This window comes from Sciurus vulgaris (assembly GCF_902686455.1).
Source record: "Sciurus vulgaris genome assembly, chromosome: 17".
NCBI lineage: Eukaryota > Metazoa > Chordata > Mammalia > Rodentia > Sciuridae > Sciurus > Sciurus vulgaris.
The window spans coordinates 42,445,624-42,468,942 of record NC_136478.1 but is presented as its reverse complement, the minus strand read 5'-3'; the positions used below and the strand labels follow the sequence as shown (position 1 = coordinate 42,468,942).

Below are 23,319 nucleotides of genomic sequence, written 5' to 3'. Positions count from 1 at the left end.
ACCTAGAGAGTTTTGAGAGCTTCAGGCCTTTCACAACACCTGGTTTTGACCAAACAGTAGCCCCAGGTGAGAAGGGAAAGGGAAAATAGAAGTGACCTATTTATTCAAGGACAGGACCAGAGTTCTTTATTGTTTGGAGAATTGGACAGCTCAGAAGGCAATGGGCAAGCATCCAACACAGATGACCTAAAAGAGGAAGGGAAAGTGGAAGAAGTGATGGTGGACTCAATGTATGGGTCTCTCTGGAGAAAGGGGAGACTGGATCATCAGGATGAACTGAAGTTAGGATACTGAGCTTGGGGAGACTGCTCTGTGGTCAGTAGGCTGCACTGATCTCCATGGAGCATGGTCACCCTGGGCCTGAGCCTTGGAAATGATTGTGCCAAGCCTGGACCCAAGCTTGGAGGACTTGAGGAAATGGGGGCAGGCCCTGGACTTTACAAACCTGCACCACAGTGCGATGGAAAAGATGGCTGAAGCAGAGCAGACAGCCTGGCCAGAGGAGAGTCAGAGGAGAAAAGAGCTGTCAGGAGCTGTAGGACGCAAATCCAGGTTTTATCATCTGATGGTGAAAAGATCCTGAGACCCTTGACAGCATAGGTCATCTCTTACTTGTCTGGGGCATTGAAGTTGCCTAAAACCAGTTTTTCTCAAACTCCAAAGTGCATTCAAAACTCCAGGAAATCTTGCTAAAATGTAGGTTCTAAAAAGTCAGTAGATCTGTCAGGAGTGACAGTTCACATTTTTAAGATGCTCAAGTATTGCTGATCCTAAAGGTCCACAAAACATGCTTTAAGCAGTATGATTCTGAATAAAAACTCTCCCTGCTAGAAATGCAGACTCCTGGGTCCCACTGCACCTGAATTTGAATGAATGAACCATCCAAGTACTTTATGGTTATGTTCAAGAGTGAGAAACCCTATTCTGAAAAAAAAAAAAAAAAAAAAAAAGGTTTTCAAATATGCTTGTCCAATGGCGTGGTGCTTTGAAATTTCCCTCATCTGGAGATTGGTCTGGGGTGGAACCTGGACACTGGGGTTTTTAACACCCCCACAAATGATTCTAACAAGCCATCAAAAGCCTTGGTAGGTTGAGGACTGCTGTTTTAACCAATGCCAGACCCTACTGGTGCTGGTGGACAGAAACCATAAAATTCAGGCTGCTCTTGCTCCTGCCTGCTCTCCTAAGCTAGGCTCTGTCAGGATTCTGCAGCCAAAAGAATGTCAGGTTCAAAACACTGATTTCCAGTCTCTCCAGAGATAACTCAGAATGCTCAGGCTTTGACTGCTGGCTGTATACTCTGGAAAAATAAAGCTCCCGAAGGAGAAGAGGGAGGTAGGAACTGCCTGGACAACTCAATTGCCTTGGCCACAGTAGTGTTGGTGGAAGCACCTCCAAGTCTGTTGAAGCAAGAGCCAGGCACCTCCAGCATGCTAGGGCAGGTCCCCAGACATGGAGCCTGGCCAGTAGTAACCAAGTCTTATTCTCCCACTGAGAGATCACAAAGACTTTGTCCCCTATACAGATAGCCCTCCTTATCAAGGGACCAGGCACAGAGACTGGAAGACATGGCATCTTCTAGATCCCTGTGGTAAGGAGAAGCAGCAAGAAGCAAGTAGAACCTCACCTGCACCTATATCCCTGAACTACAAAGTTCTGGAAAGGGCAACAAGCCCCCTTGTATGGGCCAAGGATGGATGGCCTGTGCCAGCTGAAGCTGAGCTTACCTATGGCAGGAAGAGAATGTGAGTACCAGTCACCCAATGCAGACTTTAGAGCCTTATCACTGATGTCCAGCAGGTGGACCCACTTAAGTTGATCAGTCTCTATCCCATCATTTAAGAAGCCAGGGAACTGAGCCTCAGGGCCATGGGTTTTTACAGCATGCTCCTGTATGGGGATGTACAGAGGGTGGAGAGAGAGATGTACCAACAGGCAGAGCTGGAGGGTCTCCTGGCACCCTAGCTGGGGCTGAGGGTCCTAAGCCTCCCCTCCAATTTATTAGTTCAGGGCTTCCCCATTCAGGATTAGGTGTCTTTACCATTAGGCTCCTATGGGACATTTTGCCACAGCAGTATAAGGTCAAAATTAGGGCCCTTGAAGTTATGTTGACCTTGACCTCTAGTGATATCAGGAGGCTCTCAGGTAGCTTAATTCCAAGTATCTGTCCAACCCCGTTTCTACTGTGACACCTTGTGGCCTGCAGTGTCCTCCTTTCCCAAGCTGTGGGCATATACAGCTGATAAATTCTGTCTGTCTTATCTGTTTAGTGTACAGCATTAACCGTCCCTGTAACCATAGGATGAGAATTCCCCTCACTAAGAAAAGTCCAGTCCCAGATGGCTCTGCTGGTGAATTCTACCAAACAAAGAATAAATAATACCAATCCTTTCTAGACTCTTCCAGAACTCTCCAACTTATTTTAAGACCATTTAACCTGATATCAAAGTCAGACAGAGACATCATAAAAAAAAAAAAAAAAATAGACTACAGAGAGCTATTCCTTAAAAAACCACAGCAGGGCTGAGGATATAACTCAGAGGCAAAGCATTCGCCTAGCATGTGCAAGGTCCCTGGTAAGATCCCAGTACCCACCCGCAACAAACCCACAACACAATCTTGGCAAATTGAATCTCACAACATATAATTATAACAAATGGGTTTTATCCCAAGAATGCAAGGTTGATGTGTTAATACACCAAATTAACAGAATGAAGAGTAAAACCACATAATCATTCAAAAAAATGTAGAAAAAGTCATTTTTAAAAGATTTTTTAAACAAACAAAAAAAGGAATAGAAGAGAACTTCCTCAAACTAATAAAGGTCATTTACAAAAATCCTATAGCTATAGCTATATTACCAGTGAGAAATTGAATGCTTCTGTCCTAAGATTGGGAAGAAGGCAGGGATGCTCACTTTTACCACCTCTATTCATATTGTGCTAGTGTCTAGCCAGCTCAATAAGGCAAGAAAAAGAAATAAAACTTCATATTGGAAACAAAGAAGTAAAACTCTATTTGCAGACAACATGACCCCCATATGTAAACAATCCTAAGGAATTTATGAAAAGTGCCTGAAAAAGAATTAGTAAAATTAATCAACAAATTGCCAGGTAATAAGTCAAGATATGAATATCAATTGTATTTCTATAAATTAGTAATGGTTACAAACAGAGAAAGAAGATAGATCCCATTTGTTTACAATAAAAATAAATTTAAAAAAATAGTAATGGACAACCCAGAAATGAAATTAAGAAAACAATTCCACTCACTATAGCATCAAAAAGAAAAAAAATACTTCAAAATAAATTTCACAAAAGAAGGATGAGAATTGTATACTGGAAGTTTCAACATACTGTTAAGAGGAATTAAGATCTAAATAAATAAGTGGAGACACCCCATGTTCATGAATTGGAAAACCCAGTATTACGAGGATAATTTTCCCATGTTTACTATGGGTTTTAGTAAAAACCCTAGCAAGCTTCTTGTTGGCAGAGATTGACAAGCTGATCCTAAAATCTATGTGGATATGAACAATGCCCATGATAGCTTTAAAAAAATAGTTAAAATCTTGAAAAGAAAGAACAAAGCTGGAGGATTCAGATTTCCTGATTTCACAACTTTAAATAATAAACTATAAGAGAAAATCTTTGACCTCATGTTAGGCAAAGATTGCTTAGATGTGTGACCCATAACATGAAAAAGAAATGACCCTGAAAATTAAAAATTGATGAATCTTATTTCTCCAAATTCAAAAACTTCTGTACTTCAAAAGACACCGCGAAGAAAACGAAAGGACACATCACAGTTGGGAGAAATGTGGAAACCTAATAATAGTCGTGTGTGGAAAATAAAGAATTACGACTTGATTAAAAAAAGACAACTTATTTTTTAATGGGCAAAGGATTAAATAGATATTTCACTAAAGATATTTTTGATGGCTAATAAACACAAGAAAACATGCTCAATATCATTACTCATTAGAGAAATGCAAATTAAAACCAAAATAAGATGGCACTTCACACCCACTAGAATGTCCATAATTAAAAAGACAGATAATAACAAGTGTCGATGAGGTCGTGGAGAAATTGAAACCCTCATGTATTTAGAATGGGAACCAAAATGATGTAGCCATTTAGCCAACGGCCTGGCAATTTGTTTTAAATTTAACATAAACCTAGCAATTCTATTTCTAAGTACTCCAGAGAAGTGAAAACATGTTCACACAGAGACTTACATGTGATTGTTCATAGAAGTACGATCCGTAATAACAGAAAGTAGGAACAATCCAAATAGCCATCAACTGGTGAGCAGATAACACCAAGTTCCATGTAATGGGATACTATTTGGCAATAAAGAGAAACAAACAACTGATATGAGTTAATACATGATGAATCTCAAACACATTATGCTAGCAGGACACGGTGGCACACTCCTGCAATCCCAGAGCCTTGGGAGGCTGAGGCAGGAGGATTGCAAGTTCAAGGCCAGCCTCAGCAACTTATTGAGACCCTGTCTCAAAATAAAAACTAAACAGGGCTGGAAATGTGGCTCAGTGGTTAAAAACACCCAGGTTCAAGAAAACAAACAAAAAACTATTATGCTAAAGTGAGAGAATCTAGATGCGAAAGGATCACATATCATAGATTATACTGGTATGAAATACTCAGGAAAGGCAAATCAATAGAGATGGAATATAGATTTGTGGTTGCCTGGGCGAGGGGTGGGAATGGGGAGTGACTACAAATGAGCAGGAGAGTTTTGGGGGGGACAATGGAAATGTCCTAAAATTGGATTGTGGTGATGGTTGCACAGCTCTGTAAATTTACTAAAAATCACTGAAGCATCCGTGTAAAAAGAGGTGAATTTTATGGTATGTAAATTATACAGTCAGCTCTCTGTATGTGGGTTCTGCATTCTCAGATTCAATCAACTGCAGAAGAAAATGTTTGGGGAAAAAATCGCGTCTATACTGAACATGCACCGACTTTTTTCTTGTCATTATTCTCTAAACAATACGGTATAAAACTATTTACATAGCATTTACATTGTATTGGGTATAGTAAGGATTCTGGAGGTGATTTAAAGTATACAGGAAGATGTGCCTCGATTATATGCAAATAGTACATCATTTTATGTAGGGAACTGGAGCATCCTGGGGAAGGCGTTCTGGAACCAATCCCGAGAGATGCGTGACTGAATAAAGCTTTTTATAAGTCCTAGCTAGGAGGCTGGAGGTGAAGCTCAGTGGAAGAGAGCTTGTCCAGCATGCACACAATCCTGGGTTCCAGCCCCAGTGTGAGCAAGCGCGCGCATGCGCGCGCACACACACACACACACACACACACACACACACACACACCAAGCAGAGGATCTCCAGGCATCCCTTGGAGCTCCTTGCTTCTCTCTAGTCCCTCTCATTGTCTGGCTCCCAAGATTTCTCTTCCCTTCTGGAGTTTTAAGTTCTATTACCCAGAGGTGGTGAGCACATCGACTCAGTCTGCCCCACTGCTGGTTATTTGCTTTCATGTGATTCTGGTATTTTGCCCCTAAGTCTGGGACAGCTCTGGGAGGAAGGCTGTCTCTCCCTGAGTAAAGCAAATTAGAGAAATGAGAAACAGCTCTGTGTGGAGGGAGGTCCTAGCCTGGGTGTGAAGCTCCGAGGCAGACTCTTCCACCACTGAGCAGGGCTCTCTCCTTTCTCTCTCTAGTGGACAGGACTGGTCAGATGGAACTGGCTATGGTTTGAAAGTGTCCCCCAAATTTCACATGTTGACAACTTGCTCCCTGGTATATACCCAAAGGACTTAAAATCAGCATTCTATAGTGACACAGCCACACCAATGTTTATAGCAGCTCAGTTCACAATAACCAAGCAATGGAACCAACCCAGATGCCCTTCAACAGATGAATGGATTAAGAGAATATGGTATATGTATACACAATGGACTATTACTCAGCCATAAAGAAGAATGAAATTATGGCATTTGTTGGTAAATGGATGGAACTGGAGACTATCATGCTAAGTGAAATAAGCCAATCCCCAAAAAACCAAAGGCCAAATGTTCTCTCTGATATGTGGATGCTGACACACAATAAATGGAGGGGAGGGGAGAATAGAAATTCACTGGATTAGACAAGGGGAATGAAAGGAAGGGAGAAAGGATAGGAATAGGAAAGGCAGTAGAATGAATCAGACAGAACCTTTCTATGTTCATATATGAATATACGACCTATGAAACTCCACATCATGTACAACTGCAAGAATGGGATTCTAAATAGAATAAATTATACTTAGATATACACTCTACTGTCATGTATATCTAAAAAGAACAAATAAAAAATTCATATGTAAATGATATTTGGAGGTGGGGCCTTTGGAAGTTCATTAAGATTAGATGAAGTCATCAGGGAGGAGTCTATGACAGGATTTGGTGGCTTTATAAGAAGAGGAAGAGACATGAGCTGCCATGTTTGCTCTGTCTTGCAATGTGACGCCCTCCACCATGCTATGATGCAGCAAGAAGGCCCTCACCAAGAGCCAGAACCATGCTTGTGGACTTCCCAGACTTCAGTACTATAAAAAAATTCTTTTTAAATAAATTACCTGGTTTTGGATATTTGTTATAGCAACAGAAATTGGACAGGTGTCACACCATGCCACTGACCCATCCTTTCTCTCTGACCAGTGGGAAGTCCACTTGTACGATCTCAGTTTCAGATCCTAACTTATGGGCCCCTAAGTGGAAGGAGGAGGTAATGTCAGTCTCCTCCCCTGGGATGCTGCTGATACGCCTGTGTGGGAAGAGACAGGGCGGTACCAGAAACTCCCCACCACTGTGCACTCCTCCAGACCAGGGACCCTTTAGTAACCATCTATACAATGAGTAATGAAAATGGAGAAGTTCCCCCAGCAGTAAAACCCCATATCCCCCTTGCCTGTGGTCCTGCCCTTGCCGACTGCCCTCCCCATTCCCCGGGGAAGGGATGAAGCCCTCAAAAACTTTGCAAGTCCTATATACATGCTTGATGAGCAGACTTGATCTCATCCAGGAAAACCCTTTAATTACTGCCGTTACTTCTGGATGGGTTCTGGGAAGGAACTAATTCAAGCAGGGATCACTCGACCTGAAACATTATGAATGTCATTTCATTCCTTGGTCTGTCCAGGTCACGGGCAAGGGGTTGCAATAACCATTTCTGCTGAGTCCTGGAGGGAGTGACAATTCCTCACTCACTTCTGAGGCTGGCAAGCCACAGATAACTCATCCTGTGGTCCCCAAGCCACCTGCCTGGGCTATGACCGTGTGTCCTCTGCCTGCTGGTGGCTGGGGACAACATCAGGGGATGCAGAGCAGCCAGACCTCAGTGTGCACTCTTTTCTCCATGAGCTGTGGGCTGAGGCACAACCCCACTCCCACGGTTTGCAGTAAACTGAGGTGCATGCAAACACAGGATCATGGATGAGAGCCAGACACATGCACTTGCAGGGCTACCTGAGCCTCACCAGTTACATTCACGTGTGCAGAAGAATCAGAGCATGTTTGCAACATGCAGAAGCAAAGAATGTCCCAAACATCAGTGGTAACTTGCAGGCCCCGTAGGCTGACCTTCCAATGCCCTGTGTCTTAGAGTAGGGTGTTCTCAATCCCAAATAGCTGTCACGGTCATCAATAAGTCTTTTACAGATCTTTGGGATCTGGGGACCTGGGTTCTAGTTCAAATACTGCGACTTCCTGGCTGTGCAAACTTGGGTAAATGACTTCACCTCTCTGTGCTTCAGTTTCTTCATCTGTTGAATAGGTGGGGTGGGTGCTGAGGCTCCGGTGTGAGAGTATTTACAAAGCACATAAAGTACAGTGCCTGGTATACAGTAGGCACTCAGCACTTTGACCATCATCACTGCTCACACCTCACCCCCAGAGGCCACATTCCTGAAAGCTCTCTGGTTTCACTAACAGTCCCAGTGACATTGCCCCTGCCAGGGAGGCTGCAGGGAAGAATCTGCAAAGTACCTCCTTTTAGGCCAGGCCAGGGGGACCCTTGATAGATATGACTGGTCACAGACAGTGTCCCAGGTATGAAAGCAGGGAAACCAGCACGGCCATCCCTGCTGCCCCATCACTGAGGGAAGCAGGCAACCAAGTCAGAAATTCTTCTCCACTTCATCCCAGCCCACCCCATAGGCACCCACAGCCCCACTTCCAGGCTTCTTGGAGGCTGGAAGGGATTCTTCCTTTGCTACAGCAACATTTGCATATTAGTGAGTGCAACCATCTGCCTGAGAGTAGCTCCGTATAATGAAGGAAGGTTTGCATGCTGTGCCCTCCCAGACTCCTACACCCTGCCCTGTGTCTCCATCGTATCTCTGCTGAGTGGTCATCTCCCAGGTCCCCTGAGGCCCCTGCTTGACCTGAATGGCGAACAGGTATCTGGCAGAGTTCCCAGCTCCTGGACCAGACAAGGGCACCAAGGGACCCTGTGAGGTCACTATTGGCCAGCAGACACCTAGAGATTCTCTGCTCATGACCTGTGGGGGCTTGATGGGGATCCCGCAGACTGGAAAGAGTTTACGGTGTCCAGGGGCACAGGGAGAGCAGGTGTGGAGTCAGGGAGGGCTGGAGGGCAGGCTGAGCCTGAGGGAGGCCTGGGGTGTGGCACAGATCCTCTCCTCCCTGTCATGTGGCCATTGGGAGGTGCCCAGTGTGAGCTGCCAGCTGCCCCTGAAGGACCCTGGGTAAGAGCTTCGGTGTGGAACTCAGCAGAGCCACAGAAGTGTATGTTACAGATATGAAATCAAAGACGGGAGATGGGGCCACCCCAGGTCCGTGGTCCTGCACAGAGGTTGGAGCTGAGCACTGGGGCCCTGCTCCTGGGGTCACCTGGGGCACTTCCTGTCACCGGGTTCCTGGTGTCCTATGGTCATTCCCTCCCACGCTGAGCCCACTGACATCCCTTCTCATCCCTTCCTCTCCCTCATTTTTCTCCCTCTGATGCAGGCTTGGACTCTGAGGGCAAAGGTCAAAGGCAGTCACCCCATGTGGCTGTGTGGGAGTGTCACTCCCTCCTCCCTCCAGGATGATGAGCACTATGGGGAGCCTTTCCAGGATTGGATACATACAGACATGACCCATATGCAGCAAGGTGTCATAGGTCATTCTCGGTGAGACTCTCCGACCTTGGGGGCAACCAAATACAACTTCACTGGGAGCTCGGACGGGGCTCGCCCCCTCTAACGGAGGTCTTCGGGCCTTCACAGAGGGCTAAAAAGTGCCTCGACGATCCTCAGGGCAAGACAAGAGGCAGTCCCCAATTCTCTAATGGCCCCAGACCATGAAAATGAGGAGCCCCCTGGTGTCCCTCTGGCCCCTCCATCGGAAGGTGGCCACTCTGCAGGGCCTCCCAAGTGACAGCTATCAGGGGTGACAGAATTGATATAAACTTGGCAATCTCCCCTATGTAAATAAATAAATAAAAATGAATAAAAATTTAAAATGAGAGAATCTTCCATGGAGCACCTTTATGATTCAAGTTAAAACAGCAGAACTGCAAATCCTATAAAATAAGCTTTATAATGAAAACATCAGCAGGTACGTACTGGTAAGCTTTGGGCTTAAATGGGATCTCTCCCGCGGCGGCTCCTGGCTTCCTGCAAGTATTGTGAGCAGGAGAAGATCTGCGTTGGCCCTACAGGCCCAGGAATGGTGTCAGCGGGAGTGCCAGGGCCAGCTTTACCCCCACGATGGGCAGCCAGCCCCAGGACATTGGCCTCGTCCCACACTCAGGCCCTCCCTGGTGTCCCTGCTCCATCTTGGATGTGTATCAGCTTCCAGAGCCTGCCCTCCAGGACTTCTGTTGTCATAACTACTGCCATGACCTTTTCTGGATTTTCAACAACCAAGACTCACCCAGAGGCCACAGAGAAGCCATGGCAACAGCCCTGTCCTTGGAGGGAGGGCTGCCTCAGAACCACCTTCTCGCTCTCCATGTGAGGAACAAAGGCTCTAGTCAGAAGGGCTGGCAGGGGTTAGGACCCCACTAGATCGGCCCCACACTGGCAGTGGGTGCCCTAAGGCCCTCCCGGCTTGACCCTGAGACTCCAGGCCAGGTGAGGCCAAGGGAGGGAGAGGTAGGTGAGCCACACAGCAGGAACCACCTCTTAGCCTTCTCCGACCCTCCCGTCTCGCTCTGCCCTTCCCCTCTCCTGGCTCACCTCCTTCTGAGGGGGAGCCTTGCCCAGTGAGTGAGTGAGGATAGAGGCCAGAGGTATGTGGCACAGGTGGAGAGACAGGAAGTTCAGCTCCACATGGACCCTTCCCAACACCCAGCCTTGAGTCCCCATTGAGTCCTCATAGGCCACCATGCCTGGCCTTGGTGCAGTTATGGCTTTCCAGGCCAGATGTCATTCTGGGACACCTAGATCTCAACCTCTGTCTCCTCTTCCTTTAGTTTCTCCAATTCAATCTGAGCCGGATAGAGTGGGAAAGGGGCCACCCCACACCTGTGACCCACTCTGGACCCACCCGGCTGTGATTCATGTCTTAGGTGAACAGAGCCTGATTCACCCCCTGCATGGGGATCCTCTGAGGAACAATGGAGGCACAACTTGAAACCGGGGCTACCTGGGGACGGAGTGTGCTTCGGAACCGCGGGCCCTGCTCAATCTGTGCCCAGGCCCACACACAATGGGAGACCCAGTTTCCAGCTGAACTGTAATTTCAGAAGGTGTCTTTGTTGTGAGCTGTATTGACCGAAACAGCGGAGGAGCCTTGGGGCCTGGGATCGGGGAATTGCGCTGTTGCTGAAATCGGCGAGGTGTCAGTGAGAAATATCCTTTGAGGAAGTGGTAGAATAACATCGAAAAACAAAAGAAATAGAGATCTTGACATTAACCAGTAGCAACAAGCAAGGGGGACAGAGTGGGCCAAATGCAGGCTTTGGAATAAGCCAAATCTGGGTTCCATCCTGGATCAGCCACTTCAGGACTTTGGGCAACTGACTTAACCTAAGTTGAAGGGAACGGCCTCGCAGGGAGAAGGGAGAGTGGATAAGGGCACTGGGGGCAGTGCCAGGTACCCAATTCACAGAACCACAACTTCCTGTCCCACACACAGAAGCTTAATTAGACTGTCTCATTTTAGAAATGATCAGCATACACAAGTATGGATTTCAAGACCATTTTTGTCCATTAACTCATTAGATCCATACAATGATCCTGTGTCTTCTATTTTTAGCATTTTACTCTAGTTCCTTTAAAACATAAATCTCACTCTTATTGGATATGATCGTCCCAATTTTCTGTTCTGTTCTCCTTTCTAACTCCAACCCCGCCCCCCCTCCCCATCCAGGAACTTTTAGCATAGCAATTCTGGGGCCATTTTCTATTAATATCAATTTTCAGATTACAGCAATATGATGTCTGTTTCCTAATTTAATTAGGTGATTCCTGTTATTAGTTTCTACATGCTCATTATTTTTCATTTAGCATATTTTAATGCAGCAAAGGAAAGTGAGTATCCAGCTGGAGACCCGCCCCCACCCCACCCACAGGGCATCTTTTGTAAGAGGAAGTGAATGTTCCCTCCACCTGCAAGAGGGTGGGGGAACCCAGAAAATTGGGGCCCAGGGGAGGATGGAGATACTGGGGAGCTGCAGGCTAGGGCTGCTTTAAAGAATGATCCAGGCTCAGGTGAGGGAGGGTGGAGACAGGACTCACAGTGGGCAGTGCTGCCTTCTGGGCCTCCCAGGGTATAGGGGAGTGAGGGTCCTCCAGCACCCACTCCCCACAAACAGCAGATGGTTCCAAAGTCAGCACCAAACCTGCTGGGCCTGGGTTCCAACCGTGCCTCCCTCTGGCACCTGTTGGCTGATCATCATGTGGGGGTTCCATGTCTGTCCCTTCTCCAGCACTGGTCTCTGCACAGCTACAGAGGCACCTTACACACTGTGGTCTAAATTAACATTGAACACAGTGTACAAGTGATGCCCCCTGCCTTGTGCAAAAAGCCATCTGTGTCCCTTGGTCATGGCCATCCGCTAGTCCCCTCCCCATCTGCATCCTTCTAATGGTGCACACGAGCCCACCAGCTTCCTTCCCTCTGCTGGCTCAGTGACGGCTGGGCTGGCCCAGAAAGAACCCCCACAAGGCTGCTCCCAGGTCGTCGAGGAAGGGGGAGCAGGAATCCGGGGCACGCCTGGATGAGCACATTTACAAGCACCTCCAGGAAGGCCTGGTGTGTTACGTGACGAGGCCGTGACACTCCAGGAGAACTGAAAACCCAGTGGGTAGCTTTCCCCAGAGTGAAATTATCTCTGCTGTGGCCCCAGAAAGGGGAGGCGAGCAGGGGAGGGTGCGGCCACCCTGGTGAGCTCTGGGCGGTGATCAGCGAGAGTTTGAAGACGCTGCAGGTGCATTGTTTAGAAACACTGGGTTCCGAGAGTCCCAGCCCTGCTGATTTTGCAATGATATATTGCCAGCTACTTAACAGGATGGATCACTGCAATTACATGTCACTTCTGATATTCACAGTCACAACAAGGATGTGTCAGCCTCGCAAGGTTTGTAGGAAATATATATGATGTTCCGGAATGCCGTTAGAAAACCGTTTCAGGAAACAGACTCGAGAGGATTCCAATAAAACCCACCTGCCTGGGGAAAGCGGCAGCTCCATGGAAACTGGAGGGGCTGGCTCCCCGGCCCGGGGGGAGCGTGGGCTTAGGCATCCCGGCTCCAGGAGGATAGGGCACGCTGCCAGAGAGGGCGTGGCTCACACTGCGCTTGGGTGAGCTGTTGAGAGCCCTTTGGCATTTACCCCTGTGGCCCTGGCCCACCTAGAGTTCTTGGCCTGAAGCTGTGGTCTTGGAGCCCCAAAGCAACACATCTGGATAAAGACAGTCACTGTAGGATCCAGACGAACCTTCCGACATCGCAATGTGGCCTTGGGCACTGTGTAGGTAAAACTGTGGGTCCTTAGACCCAAGGCACTGGGACTCTGGCTCTGTGGGTTTCTAGCTGTGAGATCCTGGGCTCAGCACTGGGTGCTCCAGGGAGAGACTCTCCCCCCGTCCTGCTCCACAGAGTCTCCCCCAAACTCACTTTGTTGCTTCCACTGGGGGTCATCACTGCTTGAGGATTAGAGAGGGAAGGCACAGCTCCCCTCCTCCAGGAAGCCCTCTGGACTCCTTCAGGTCTCTCCTCCAATGCCCCCAAGTTGGAGCCTTCTAAGAAAAAGTCCCTTGACCCCACAGATTGAGAGCAGACCTCACCTAATCTTCTCTCACCCCTTCTCACTCTTCCTTGTACCCCTCAACCGACCCAGTCCAGTCGAGCAGCTGGACCACAGCAGTCTCTGTGCAGATGGGTGCACCCATTCCTCTCCACCCTGCTGCCAAGCCCAGCGACCCAGGCACAGAGGCTCCAACCCAGGACTAGGTGGGCAGCTTTGGCAGAAGCCTGATTGCCAGCCTTGGCATCCAGCCCCACCAGGAGTGGGCAGCTTCCAGGGCAGGCTCCAGTTTCCTGGCCTAGAAAAGTGGAGCAGACGTGAGGCTATGGAGATGCCAGCTCCCCTCCCAGGGCAGGGGTCTCCACAGCCCTTTCCAACCTGTGTGACCCCTGCATTCTGTGAAAGTAAAGGAGAAGATGAAGGAGCGAGGGGAGGGCTGGGGGAGGCAGGGTGCTTCCTGTTCCTCATGCCTAGTGCCATGGCCTGTGGTAGAGGAGTTACAGGGCATCTTCACACATCCTGCCAAGTGTGTCGGATGCCATAATCCAAAAAGGAACATGTGGCCCCTGCCACTCCTCCAGACCACTCCCATTTGTCATATCTGCTTTGGTGAATGGCAGTTCTGACTCCCATCTGCCACAACCAGAAACCCCAGAGTCCTCCAAAACTGAGACCACTGCCTTCCTCGCTCTCTTTATCCTCCCACCCACCAGCTGGCCAACTCTGCACTCAGTCACTTTGGTGGCCCTGAATCCCGTCCTCTCCCATCCCCATCTGCCCTGGGCTTTGTCCCCTTCTCTGCATCACTCAAACCCCTCCCAGCTGGTCACTGGGGATTGTTCCTCCTGTTCTCCACCACAGCTGCACACCATGCAGCTACTCCTCCCCAGCCGAGTCTCCAGAGCTGCCATGCCCTGGGCGAAGGCTGGGTCCTCTACCATGCACCGAGGGCTCACTGGGTCTGGGCCTGGCTGTGTCTTCAGCCACTAGTCATATTCCAGCCCCGAAGCCACTTGGAGTTCTTCAGGTGCCACACTCTCTCCTGCCTCCAAACTTTTGTCCACACTGCTCTCTCCACCCAGGCTCTGCCCTTGGTCCAGACCATGGCAATGCCAGGTGCCTCAAGTTCTGGGGAGGCAGGATGGTGTGTAGTCACTGCCAGTTGCTCGAAGGCACATCCCAGCTCTGAAGGCCAGAAGCTGTGTGGCCTTGGATATTGTTCTTAACCTCGCTCACCTCAGTAGTTTCATCTGTCAAATGGTGTAATAGTAATTAAGTATTAAATGGTATGAAGTACATGTAAAGTACTTGCGATAGTGCCTACCACATGGTGAGGGTCTGAGAACCTCTGCTAGCATTCATGTTGACATTGCTTCCATGTCAGACCCAGTGAGCTCTCAGCACACTGTCTGTAAGCAGAAATCATGTAGTATAAAAACTCTATGCATTGAAACTTGTTTAGTGCTCAGCATAAGGAAGACCTGGTACATGGTGAAGGTTTCATCAACGCAGTTATTATTATTATCCAAGAACGCCCTCGTGCCCTGCAAGAGAAGCCCCGGGGGAGGCTTCAGACCGAGACGTCCTCAAGGGCTCTCCATTCCCTTCGTCTATGCCAGCAGTCCCCGAGGAGGGAGCTTCGCTGTTTACCGGGGCTGTCATCTCAGCAGCCACCCTCAGTGCCTCGACTCCAGGAAAGAGCAAAGAGCCCTGAATGTGGGTGGCCCCACTTTAAGAAAACTCACACTACAAAATCCAAAAATTCAGGAGAAGAAATAGAGGAGGAAGAAGAAGGAGAAAAAGAAGAAATATTTATAGTGCGTGCAACAGAATCTGGACCAGAGGTCCTATTTTTTTATGTATCAATCAACCAATCAATCCACCATTCACTTTGGTTTCATGGGTCACTAACAATGATTCTCCTGGCTCCATTAAAACAAAATCCATTCCACTTAAAAGAATGAAGAAGGAATGATAAAACGTGATTACAAGCCATCGTGGAATGCCTGAAGAATGGACGGGCCTAGGACAGAACATCAGTGGCTCTTGGACACCACAAGAAAGCCTGGCAGAGGTAAACCTCCAGATAGAAGAACACAGACTCAGGTGTAAATATTTGCCAACAAACAAACAAAAAAACCCCAAAGCCCAAACCTACAACAGATCAATTTGCAAGATTTGTCTAATTTGTAGAGATTATCAAGAATAAAGGGCTGGGCCTGGGGGCACACACTGTAATCCCAGTGACTCAGGAGGCTGAGGCAGGAGGATTGCAAGTTTGAGACCAACCTTAGCAACTTAGTGAGGCCCTAAGGACTTAGTGAGACACTGTTTAAAAAAAAAAAAAAACATATAAAAAGGGTTGGGGATGTGGCTCAATGGTTAAGTGACCCTGGGTTCAACCCCCGGCACAAAAAAGAAACAAAGATAAAGAAAAGAGACTTCAGGACTCATGGATCAACTGTAATGTGTGGCCTTATCTAGATTCTGGATAAAAACAAAATGGAAATAAAGGGATTTATATTTGTGAGACGATTAGAAATTTGATGTTATTAAGGACTCATTGGATGTTTAGTGGTTATGCTAAAAAAAAGAATTCTTTTGAACTGAGACGCATATTGAAATATTTATGAATGAACTGATCTGCTTTCTGTTATAGGTTTTAAAATCAGATAGAAGGAGGAATATGGATATGGCAGTGGATAAAGCCTGCCCGGCCAGGTTGGGGGCACCAGGGGACAGACACAGATTTGAATCTACTACCATTCTACTCAAACTCTCCGTAGAAAAAATTCACAGAGAAAGGCAGTTCATAAAATTCAGTTTGCCCAAGTGAAAGTGAACTCTGTCTTCTGCAGCCCCCAGAGCCAGAGGGCTGGCTCCTAGTTCTGGCCTGAGTCTTTTCTCTGGGAAAAGGGATGAATCTTATCTCTTGGGACAGGAAGGGAACTTCCTGAAGGCAGAAGCCCTGAACTCAGTACCTGGCCATATTGGAAACTGGAAAATAATTATAATTAGAAAAGTAAAATTCTCTGATATACCAGAAATTCTTAGAATGTACGTGGTTCACAGGTAGCTATCCCTGTTTCAAATGTACTGATGGAAAATGTAGCAAAAAAAAAAGTTTTTGAAAAGTATGGCACAACTTACAGAAGTTGGCAATGCCATAGGATTCCACTTACTAATGCATTACCCAGGTGAGGCGGGCTGGCTGGCTCATAAGAAGTTCAGGAGCTACTAATACCCGGTTGCTACACTGCAGAAATCTGCCAGACCCTGAGGGGCTGTAAGTCAACAAAGAATGCCCATCACTTTTTCAAACTGGCTCCTGGATTTTCACCTGCCCACCCTCGTGATGCAACAAATGACAGATTCCAGAGAACTCCATCTATTCCCAAAAAAATTTATGCTGCCACGTGGATTTTCCTCTGTAGACTGGGGCTCCCCAAGTGGCCTTGCCAATCCAGATGGCAGGGTGGCCTCTCTAGTCTGCAACTCCCTTGGACAAAAACCCACGGGAAGAAGGCTTGTCAGGGGCCCCTGGGGCCACCCAGCCATGCAACTGGACATATACACTTTGTAAGCACTGGTTTCCAACAGATAAATGTAATCAAGGTTTATATGCTCAGAGAAGCCAACAGGATGGGATTGTTTCACTTGAAAGATCAGAAGAAAATTGTAACTAATGTTGTGGAAAATTACTTTGATATTGCTTTCTTGGTACCGAATCACAATTAGGCTGCTGCGAGAAGTACAGGGAAAGAATAAATGAATAGTAACAAATCAACACAAACAGCTTGTGTCAGGAACGCTTTGCTCGGGGAAAGTAACGTAAGCATTACTTAAAGTTTTATGACTGTGTTTGGTGTGATTTACCTAGAACGTCAAGGTTGCCCATCACGTGACCCTTGGTCAGAGTGGTCCACCTGCATTTGCCAACAGAAGAACACGGCTCAAGACCCAGGCGCTTTCCTGGCCCGACTCTGCTGGCTACAGGGATGCTTGCCTCAGGTTCATCCCGTCCTACATACCAGCCTGAGGCTCCAAGCTCCTCTCTGAGCATGCCTCTCTATGGTAGAACTCACAGATGTCCCGTGGGACCCCACCCACCCATAAGCCACACATCTGTGTGCTTGCACAGCTGTGCAGGGCACACGGGCAACTGTCATGAGGGACAAAAATCCACTGCCTATAGAAGCAAGTGCTTTGCTTTGCCAGCTGGATGCACTATGGCAGGGCAAATATTGGGGCCACCAAGGCACAAACCCACTGGGAATATACCACCTGTCCCAGAAGAGGACCACTGATCCATGGCATGCCCCTCATCCCAGGAGAATCCCACAGATACACTCAGGCATTCTCTCCCTGGCTCCTCCACAGAATGCAGGACATCGGGCATCTGGACCCTCTGCCCATGTGTACATCGCCAAACACGCACACCAGGACACGCACCAGGGATGCGTGGCACCGTTTATCCCAAGTAGTATTCAACTGCCCTCCTCCCCAGTTTGCTTTGGCAGAAACAATACACAACCACGGGACCAACTCAGTCTGCCCTAATGACACTGTCCCATGGGGCCCTGCTTCACTGACAGAGTCGTCCACTATCGTAGGGCTCCTGAGAGGCTAAAAGTCCCCAGGGGAGCCAAATTGGTCATCTCAGTTGCTTCCTCACAAGCCAGGGAACAGACAGACTCACTTTCAACAGTCCCCGGCTATGGGTTGGTGCCAGGTGTGTCAGCACTGTGGCCCTCTGGCTGTCTCTGTCTCCCATTCTTTCTTATGATGAAAGTGTAACTTTTTGTGCCTGGTTCACTCTGGCAGCAGCTTCCAGGCCTGTGTGGGCTCTGGCCTCTTAGTGCACCTTCTGCCTTCCTTTCTGGTGCCCACGGTTTTCAATTTGTTTGTAGAAGTGAAACAATGGGGAAACGCACAGAGAAAGGGGTGCAGTTATTCTCTGAGAGCCTGAGTCTGCAGAACAGAGAGAGGTGGCTTCAAGGCAGGGTACCCTACTGAGATCAGGGGCTCCTAGGTCAAGCATCTCCATCCCGTGCTAAGGGTCACAGGCAGGGGGTGGCACAGATAGCCTAAACCTCCAGCTTCCACTGTTCTTCCATCCTGTCCCTGGTTCACAGCCCTGAGCAAGGGGTCGTACATAACATGTCTCCTGGAAGGAAGGCTTTCTGGGTGTGCATGAGTGTATCCATGTCCTGGAGCTCGTGAACTGTGAGTAGGATTCTTCACGGACCCTCTTCTGACAGAAGCTCCTGCTGAGATATGCTGATGCTGATGCCTGAAAGGCCTGCCTTCCTCTCACTCCAAAGCAGAGAGCCCTTGACTTTGGCCCTGGGCCCGTGACCTGCAGCCCTGCCGTGTCCAGCAGTGGGGCACCTTGCAGAGCTCCATCTCCACGTTCTATCACCCTGAGATGCCAGATCCACCCTCCTGCTTTTCCTAAGCCACCTGTCCCCAAAAGACCTAAATGCCTCAGGAAGGGTGCCTTCCTCCTCAGCGGGTAACAAGGCATGGCAGGATAGTAGGCAGCATAGGTGGGTCTTGGTCTCACAAACCAGGAGGTGCCCCAATTCATCTGTTCAAGCTGTAGGGGCCAGATTCACAGGATCCACAGGGCTGGGCAGGGAAACCGAGTCTCACTTGAGCAGTTTGGGTTCAAAGAGATGCTTTTCAACCACTAATGTGTCCTAGATGATGTGGAAGAGGTCCTAAGAGGTGGCAGAATCATCCTTAAATCTGAGTTTTACCAAAGGCAACACCTGGCTGAACAGACAGGTACTTCACCTTCATCCCCAAGAGGGGGACCACCTCATTACTATGGATGTCAGAGCCCTGAGGTTGGTGACTGAGCAACAGACGGAGTGTTCCCACATTGACCCAAGTGCCCGCAGGCAAGGCCAGGACCCCTCCTTTGCCTGCTGGGAGTTTCATCCTCCAACCCAGCACACCAGGGCAGCCATGGAGGTCTGCACCCCAGGTGGGAAAGCAAGAGGCCAGTGACAGTGGAAACAAGTGCAAGGGCTCACCTGGCCCCTGCTGGGGGGCGAGCTCCGTGGGGTCCTGCAGGCTGATGAAGAGGAGGAGGCCTGCAGCTCCGAACAGCAGGATGGATGAGAACATGCAGGTCAGCCGCATCGTTCCAGGTCGCAGGGTCATCCAGGGTGTACTCAGGGGTCACCTCTTGGGTGTGGGAGGCACTTTCTTCCCTCATTGTCCATACCAGGCGTCCATCAGGCCGAGGTCTACAGGGCAGAGGGGAAGAAAGAAGCACCTCTGAGTTGCAGAGCATCCAGGTGGGTTGAGGCCCCAGGAACCAAGTGTACTCAGATCCCCTGCTCTACCTCAGGAGCTCAGGTGTGCCCCTTCCACCTTTTCAAGCCAATGGAGGCTGAAGGAAGTCCTGTTGTCACTTGTGGTCAGAACACTGGCTCCCATCAGTGTCTCCCAACAAACATATGGAGAGAGACACTCTCCTATGGATGCCTGGGAATTCAGGGGAGCCTGGAGACCCACAGTTAGGGACCAGTGGATACCCTCTGGCACTGTCCAATTTCCTTGAGCCTCCCAATGAGTATGTGTGCTCCCCCACAGGGATCTAGGTACAGGCAGGAATGTGGGTTCTGGTCCCTGGAAACTGGCCGAGAGGACAGAACTGCCTATACTCTGGCCCCTCTTTACAGGATGTTGGGACAAGGGTCTCCAGGGAGCAGGAGGCTCCAGAGCCAGAGGATGCTCAGGCACAGATCAATTCCCCCACACCAGGCACAGCTGTCCTCATTGACAGACCGACAGATGGCCTGGCAGGATCCAGGCCCTGCTGGAAAGTCACACCAGCAGGAGCTGAAGCTCTGGCCAGTCCGTGGTTGTCCCAGCACTCAAGGCAACTGGCCTGGAGCTGAGGTGGGGCAGTCAGACCTACCACTTTCAGATCCCAGACTCAGGATCAGAGGCTGGGTGTTAACATCCCTTCTGTTCCTGCCTGCTCTTCTGGCCCCTGCAGACCCAGATCGTGCCCATGTGACTTGCCCCTCACCCTGGTTCCTTGTAAGAGGCAGAAGAAATGTCCATTGTCCCAGATATCAATCAGTGATCCCCAACTGGGTCAGGCTGTGGATCAAGATAGAGGCACCCCAAGGCCATTTGCCCAAATGAGGGATGTAAGTTCCTGCAGTGGGGTGGGTGTGGTGGAGTGGGATGTGCTGAGAAACAGATGCACAGACAGCAGGTCTAGATGGGAGGCAGGTGTCCCAGAGAGCCCCCTTAGAAGGACCATCCCTGTGTCCCCTTACCTTCATTCAGTTTTACTGGCCTGAGCCTAGGAATTCTACCTGCCTTCACCCGAAGAGCCTGCAATGAAACTTCCCCAGCTTAGCACAGGACAGTGCCCAAGGGAAGCTGAGGTGCCGGGCAGCTCCCAGCAGTCTCCAAGAGCACAGTTAGGTAGCTGGTCTGTTGCCAAACCAGATGTGCTCCTCGACACAAGGAGGGTTCCCTGCCCAGGCGCCGAGACAGAGGGAAACAGCCCCCACCACTGCCTCTGTGTCCAGTCACTGGAGCGTGAGGCAGAAAGTGATAGAAGGCCCCTCCTTCTCTCCTGCCCAGAAAAATATTCCCAAGGACGACAGTGCTTCTCAGAAAAGTTCAGGGGCTGAGAAGTATAAACTGAAGGTTTGGGTTTCTTCCCTCTGCAGTCTCTGTAATTATTTTTTCACTCAGTTAACTTTAATTAACCTGCCTTAGGCCTCTACACGCCTGGCGCTGGGCTCCCTGGACTGTGCCGAGCAGGTGCTTCCCACGACCTCACAGCTTTTATGTTCTGGAGTAGCACTGAACTGGGCTCATTTTATCTCAGGAGCTGGATCTGGAGTTTCGTGCAGGCCCTGACCTCAGTGGAAAAAAAAGGGGGGGGGGGGACTTCCTGCCATCAACCAGGGCCATGCCTGCCCTGCTTATAGTGGGTAAAAATGGAGAGCCACATGTCCCCAGAGGTTCAGACCCAGAACCTCCTCATGTGGAACCAGGGCCTCTTCCTCTATGGCTGTCCTGGATGGGACCATACTGGGGGTCTGATCCATCACAAAGACACAGGTGCAGAGTGCAGGTTTCCAATGATACTAAAAGACAAGGCCATTCAACACAGCCCTAGCATGCCCAGATGTCCAGGCCCATAGTGACAGCCTTTGGCTCCTGGAGGAACACGAGCAACTAAGGTCAGAGGTGGATCAACGCTCTCCCACCCTGAGCCCCTACAAGCAGAGTTGGCTGAGGCCCTCAGGATGCCCAGACAGCCTTGGAAAGGAGAGAGAGGGTGGAAATGACATTACATAATGATGCTGTGGAGGTCAGACCCTCAGGCAGAAAACAGGAGAGGCAGTTCAAGGCCTCTCTGGACACGTTCATATATGCACCAGCCCATGGGCATGAGCAGGCACAATGACACTAACACAGATACACACACATGCCCTGGTGTATGCTGGCAAGTGCCTGCGTGCGCGCGCACACACACACACACACACACACACACACCACCACCACCACCACCACCACCACCACCACCACCAATGATCCCCAGCAAGGCCCCAGCTGGCCACAGTGTTGATGAACTTCCTGCAGCCACATTGGTCTCCCAAGTCAGACGCTGGCAGCCAATTTGATTGAGGGTGGGTAACTGTAGACATCAAGACATTCTGTGAGGGGGAGAGGGATGGAGACAGGAAGGACAGAAGAAATGACAAATGACGGCTAGGCACTGAGCTACCTGGTAAAATAGCTACTAATGTGACCCCCAATATCTGCCACAAGACTCCATATGATGAACACAGGGGTCTCAGAAGCATGTGTGATCATCATTTGTTTGTTTAGTAACTGGTGCTACAGATGTGGCGATGGAAGCTGGTGGCTCTCCTCCCCTCCCCAATCTTCTGTTACAGTGTCACCACTAGAGCTGGTACAGTCTTCCCCTGTTGATGACTAATGATTCCTACAGCTGTGACCTGTCTTAGCTTTCTGAATCTTGCTCACATCAAACCCACCAAACGGAACCAGGCTCCAACCACCCACGTGGCTGCTAGCCAGGACAAGGATCACATCCCTGCCCCCAAATCTGGTGAGGAAGAGAACACTGTCCCCCGCCCTGCACTTTCATGGCGACAGGAGAATCATCTGTGCACATTTGTCACTTCTGAGAACCTCCAGAGAACACAAGCACCTTGTCCACAGCCCGGAAGCTGGTGTTAAAGCACTCTGTGGCTTCCCTGTCCAAGTCCCTAAGCCCCAGACCCCAGTCGTTCCCTTGGGAACCCTCTTCTCCATGTTTACTCTCACTGGGGACCACATGCCCAGATAACTCCTCAAAAGGTCAGCCCTCTTCTCCTGGAACTTGTAAGTCTGGCTGGGTCTCTCATGCCCCAGGAGGGAGCAAGCATTTTAGAATCTACAGAAGACTCCTCCCAAAGGTGAGGAGTGGATGGGAGGTCCCCGACAGGGATTCACACTGCCGGTGCTACGGGTGCCTTATCCCCCATTGTTCCCCTGAGGATTCTTTTCTACAAAGTCGTAAGATATTTTCAAGACAATGGGGAGATGCAGGTCAGGTCCAAAGGCTGTCCATCTCCCTCTCTTTCAATCTAGCACTGGGGTTAGACACTATAATCTGTCACAGACCAGGGCCTGGCTGTCTCAGGGCCCCATCAGGACTCAGCTCCCACCTGGGACTGTCCCATCCTCACCACACACAATATCACACTTGGCTCCTATGACAAGTGCCATCTCCCCTCACCTCCCTGTGTCCTTTCTAAGACTAACAGACAATAAGAAAATTCAAATGACAGGGGTAGAGAAGAAGGAGGCTTAAGGCAAGAAAAATACACAGCCCTGTTGAGTTTCCGGAGGCTCCTGACATCCTCAAAATTCCTAGTCCTCCCAACGGCTTCTCTCCCCAAGGCCTGAATGGCATCACCAATTTTTACTTTAAGAAGAAGAAGAAGAAAAAAGATCCAATTAATCTTATAAACACCTCCTGGGACACAGGGCAGGGCCAACGATTCCTCCCATTTCCTTATTTATTTGATTTAAATTT

General features: G+C 49.1%; 1 protein-coding gene across 2 annotated transcripts in view; it reads right to left on the bottom strand.

Moving 5' to 3' along the window:
• CHST8 (carbohydrate sulfotransferase 8) overlaps positions 1-23,319 on the bottom strand; it is a 119,553-nt gene that overhangs the window by 45,456 nt on the left and 50,778 nt on the right. For both annotated transcript variants that reach the window (XM_079118565.1, XM_079118566.1), the window contains exon 2: positions 19,268-19,483. In XM_079118565.1, the coding sequence (XP_078974691.1) occupies positions 19,268-19,397 (130 nt within the window). In that variant the 5' untranslated portion in view covers positions 19,398-19,483. The remainder of the gene's footprint in view (positions 1-19,267; positions 19,484-23,319) is intronic.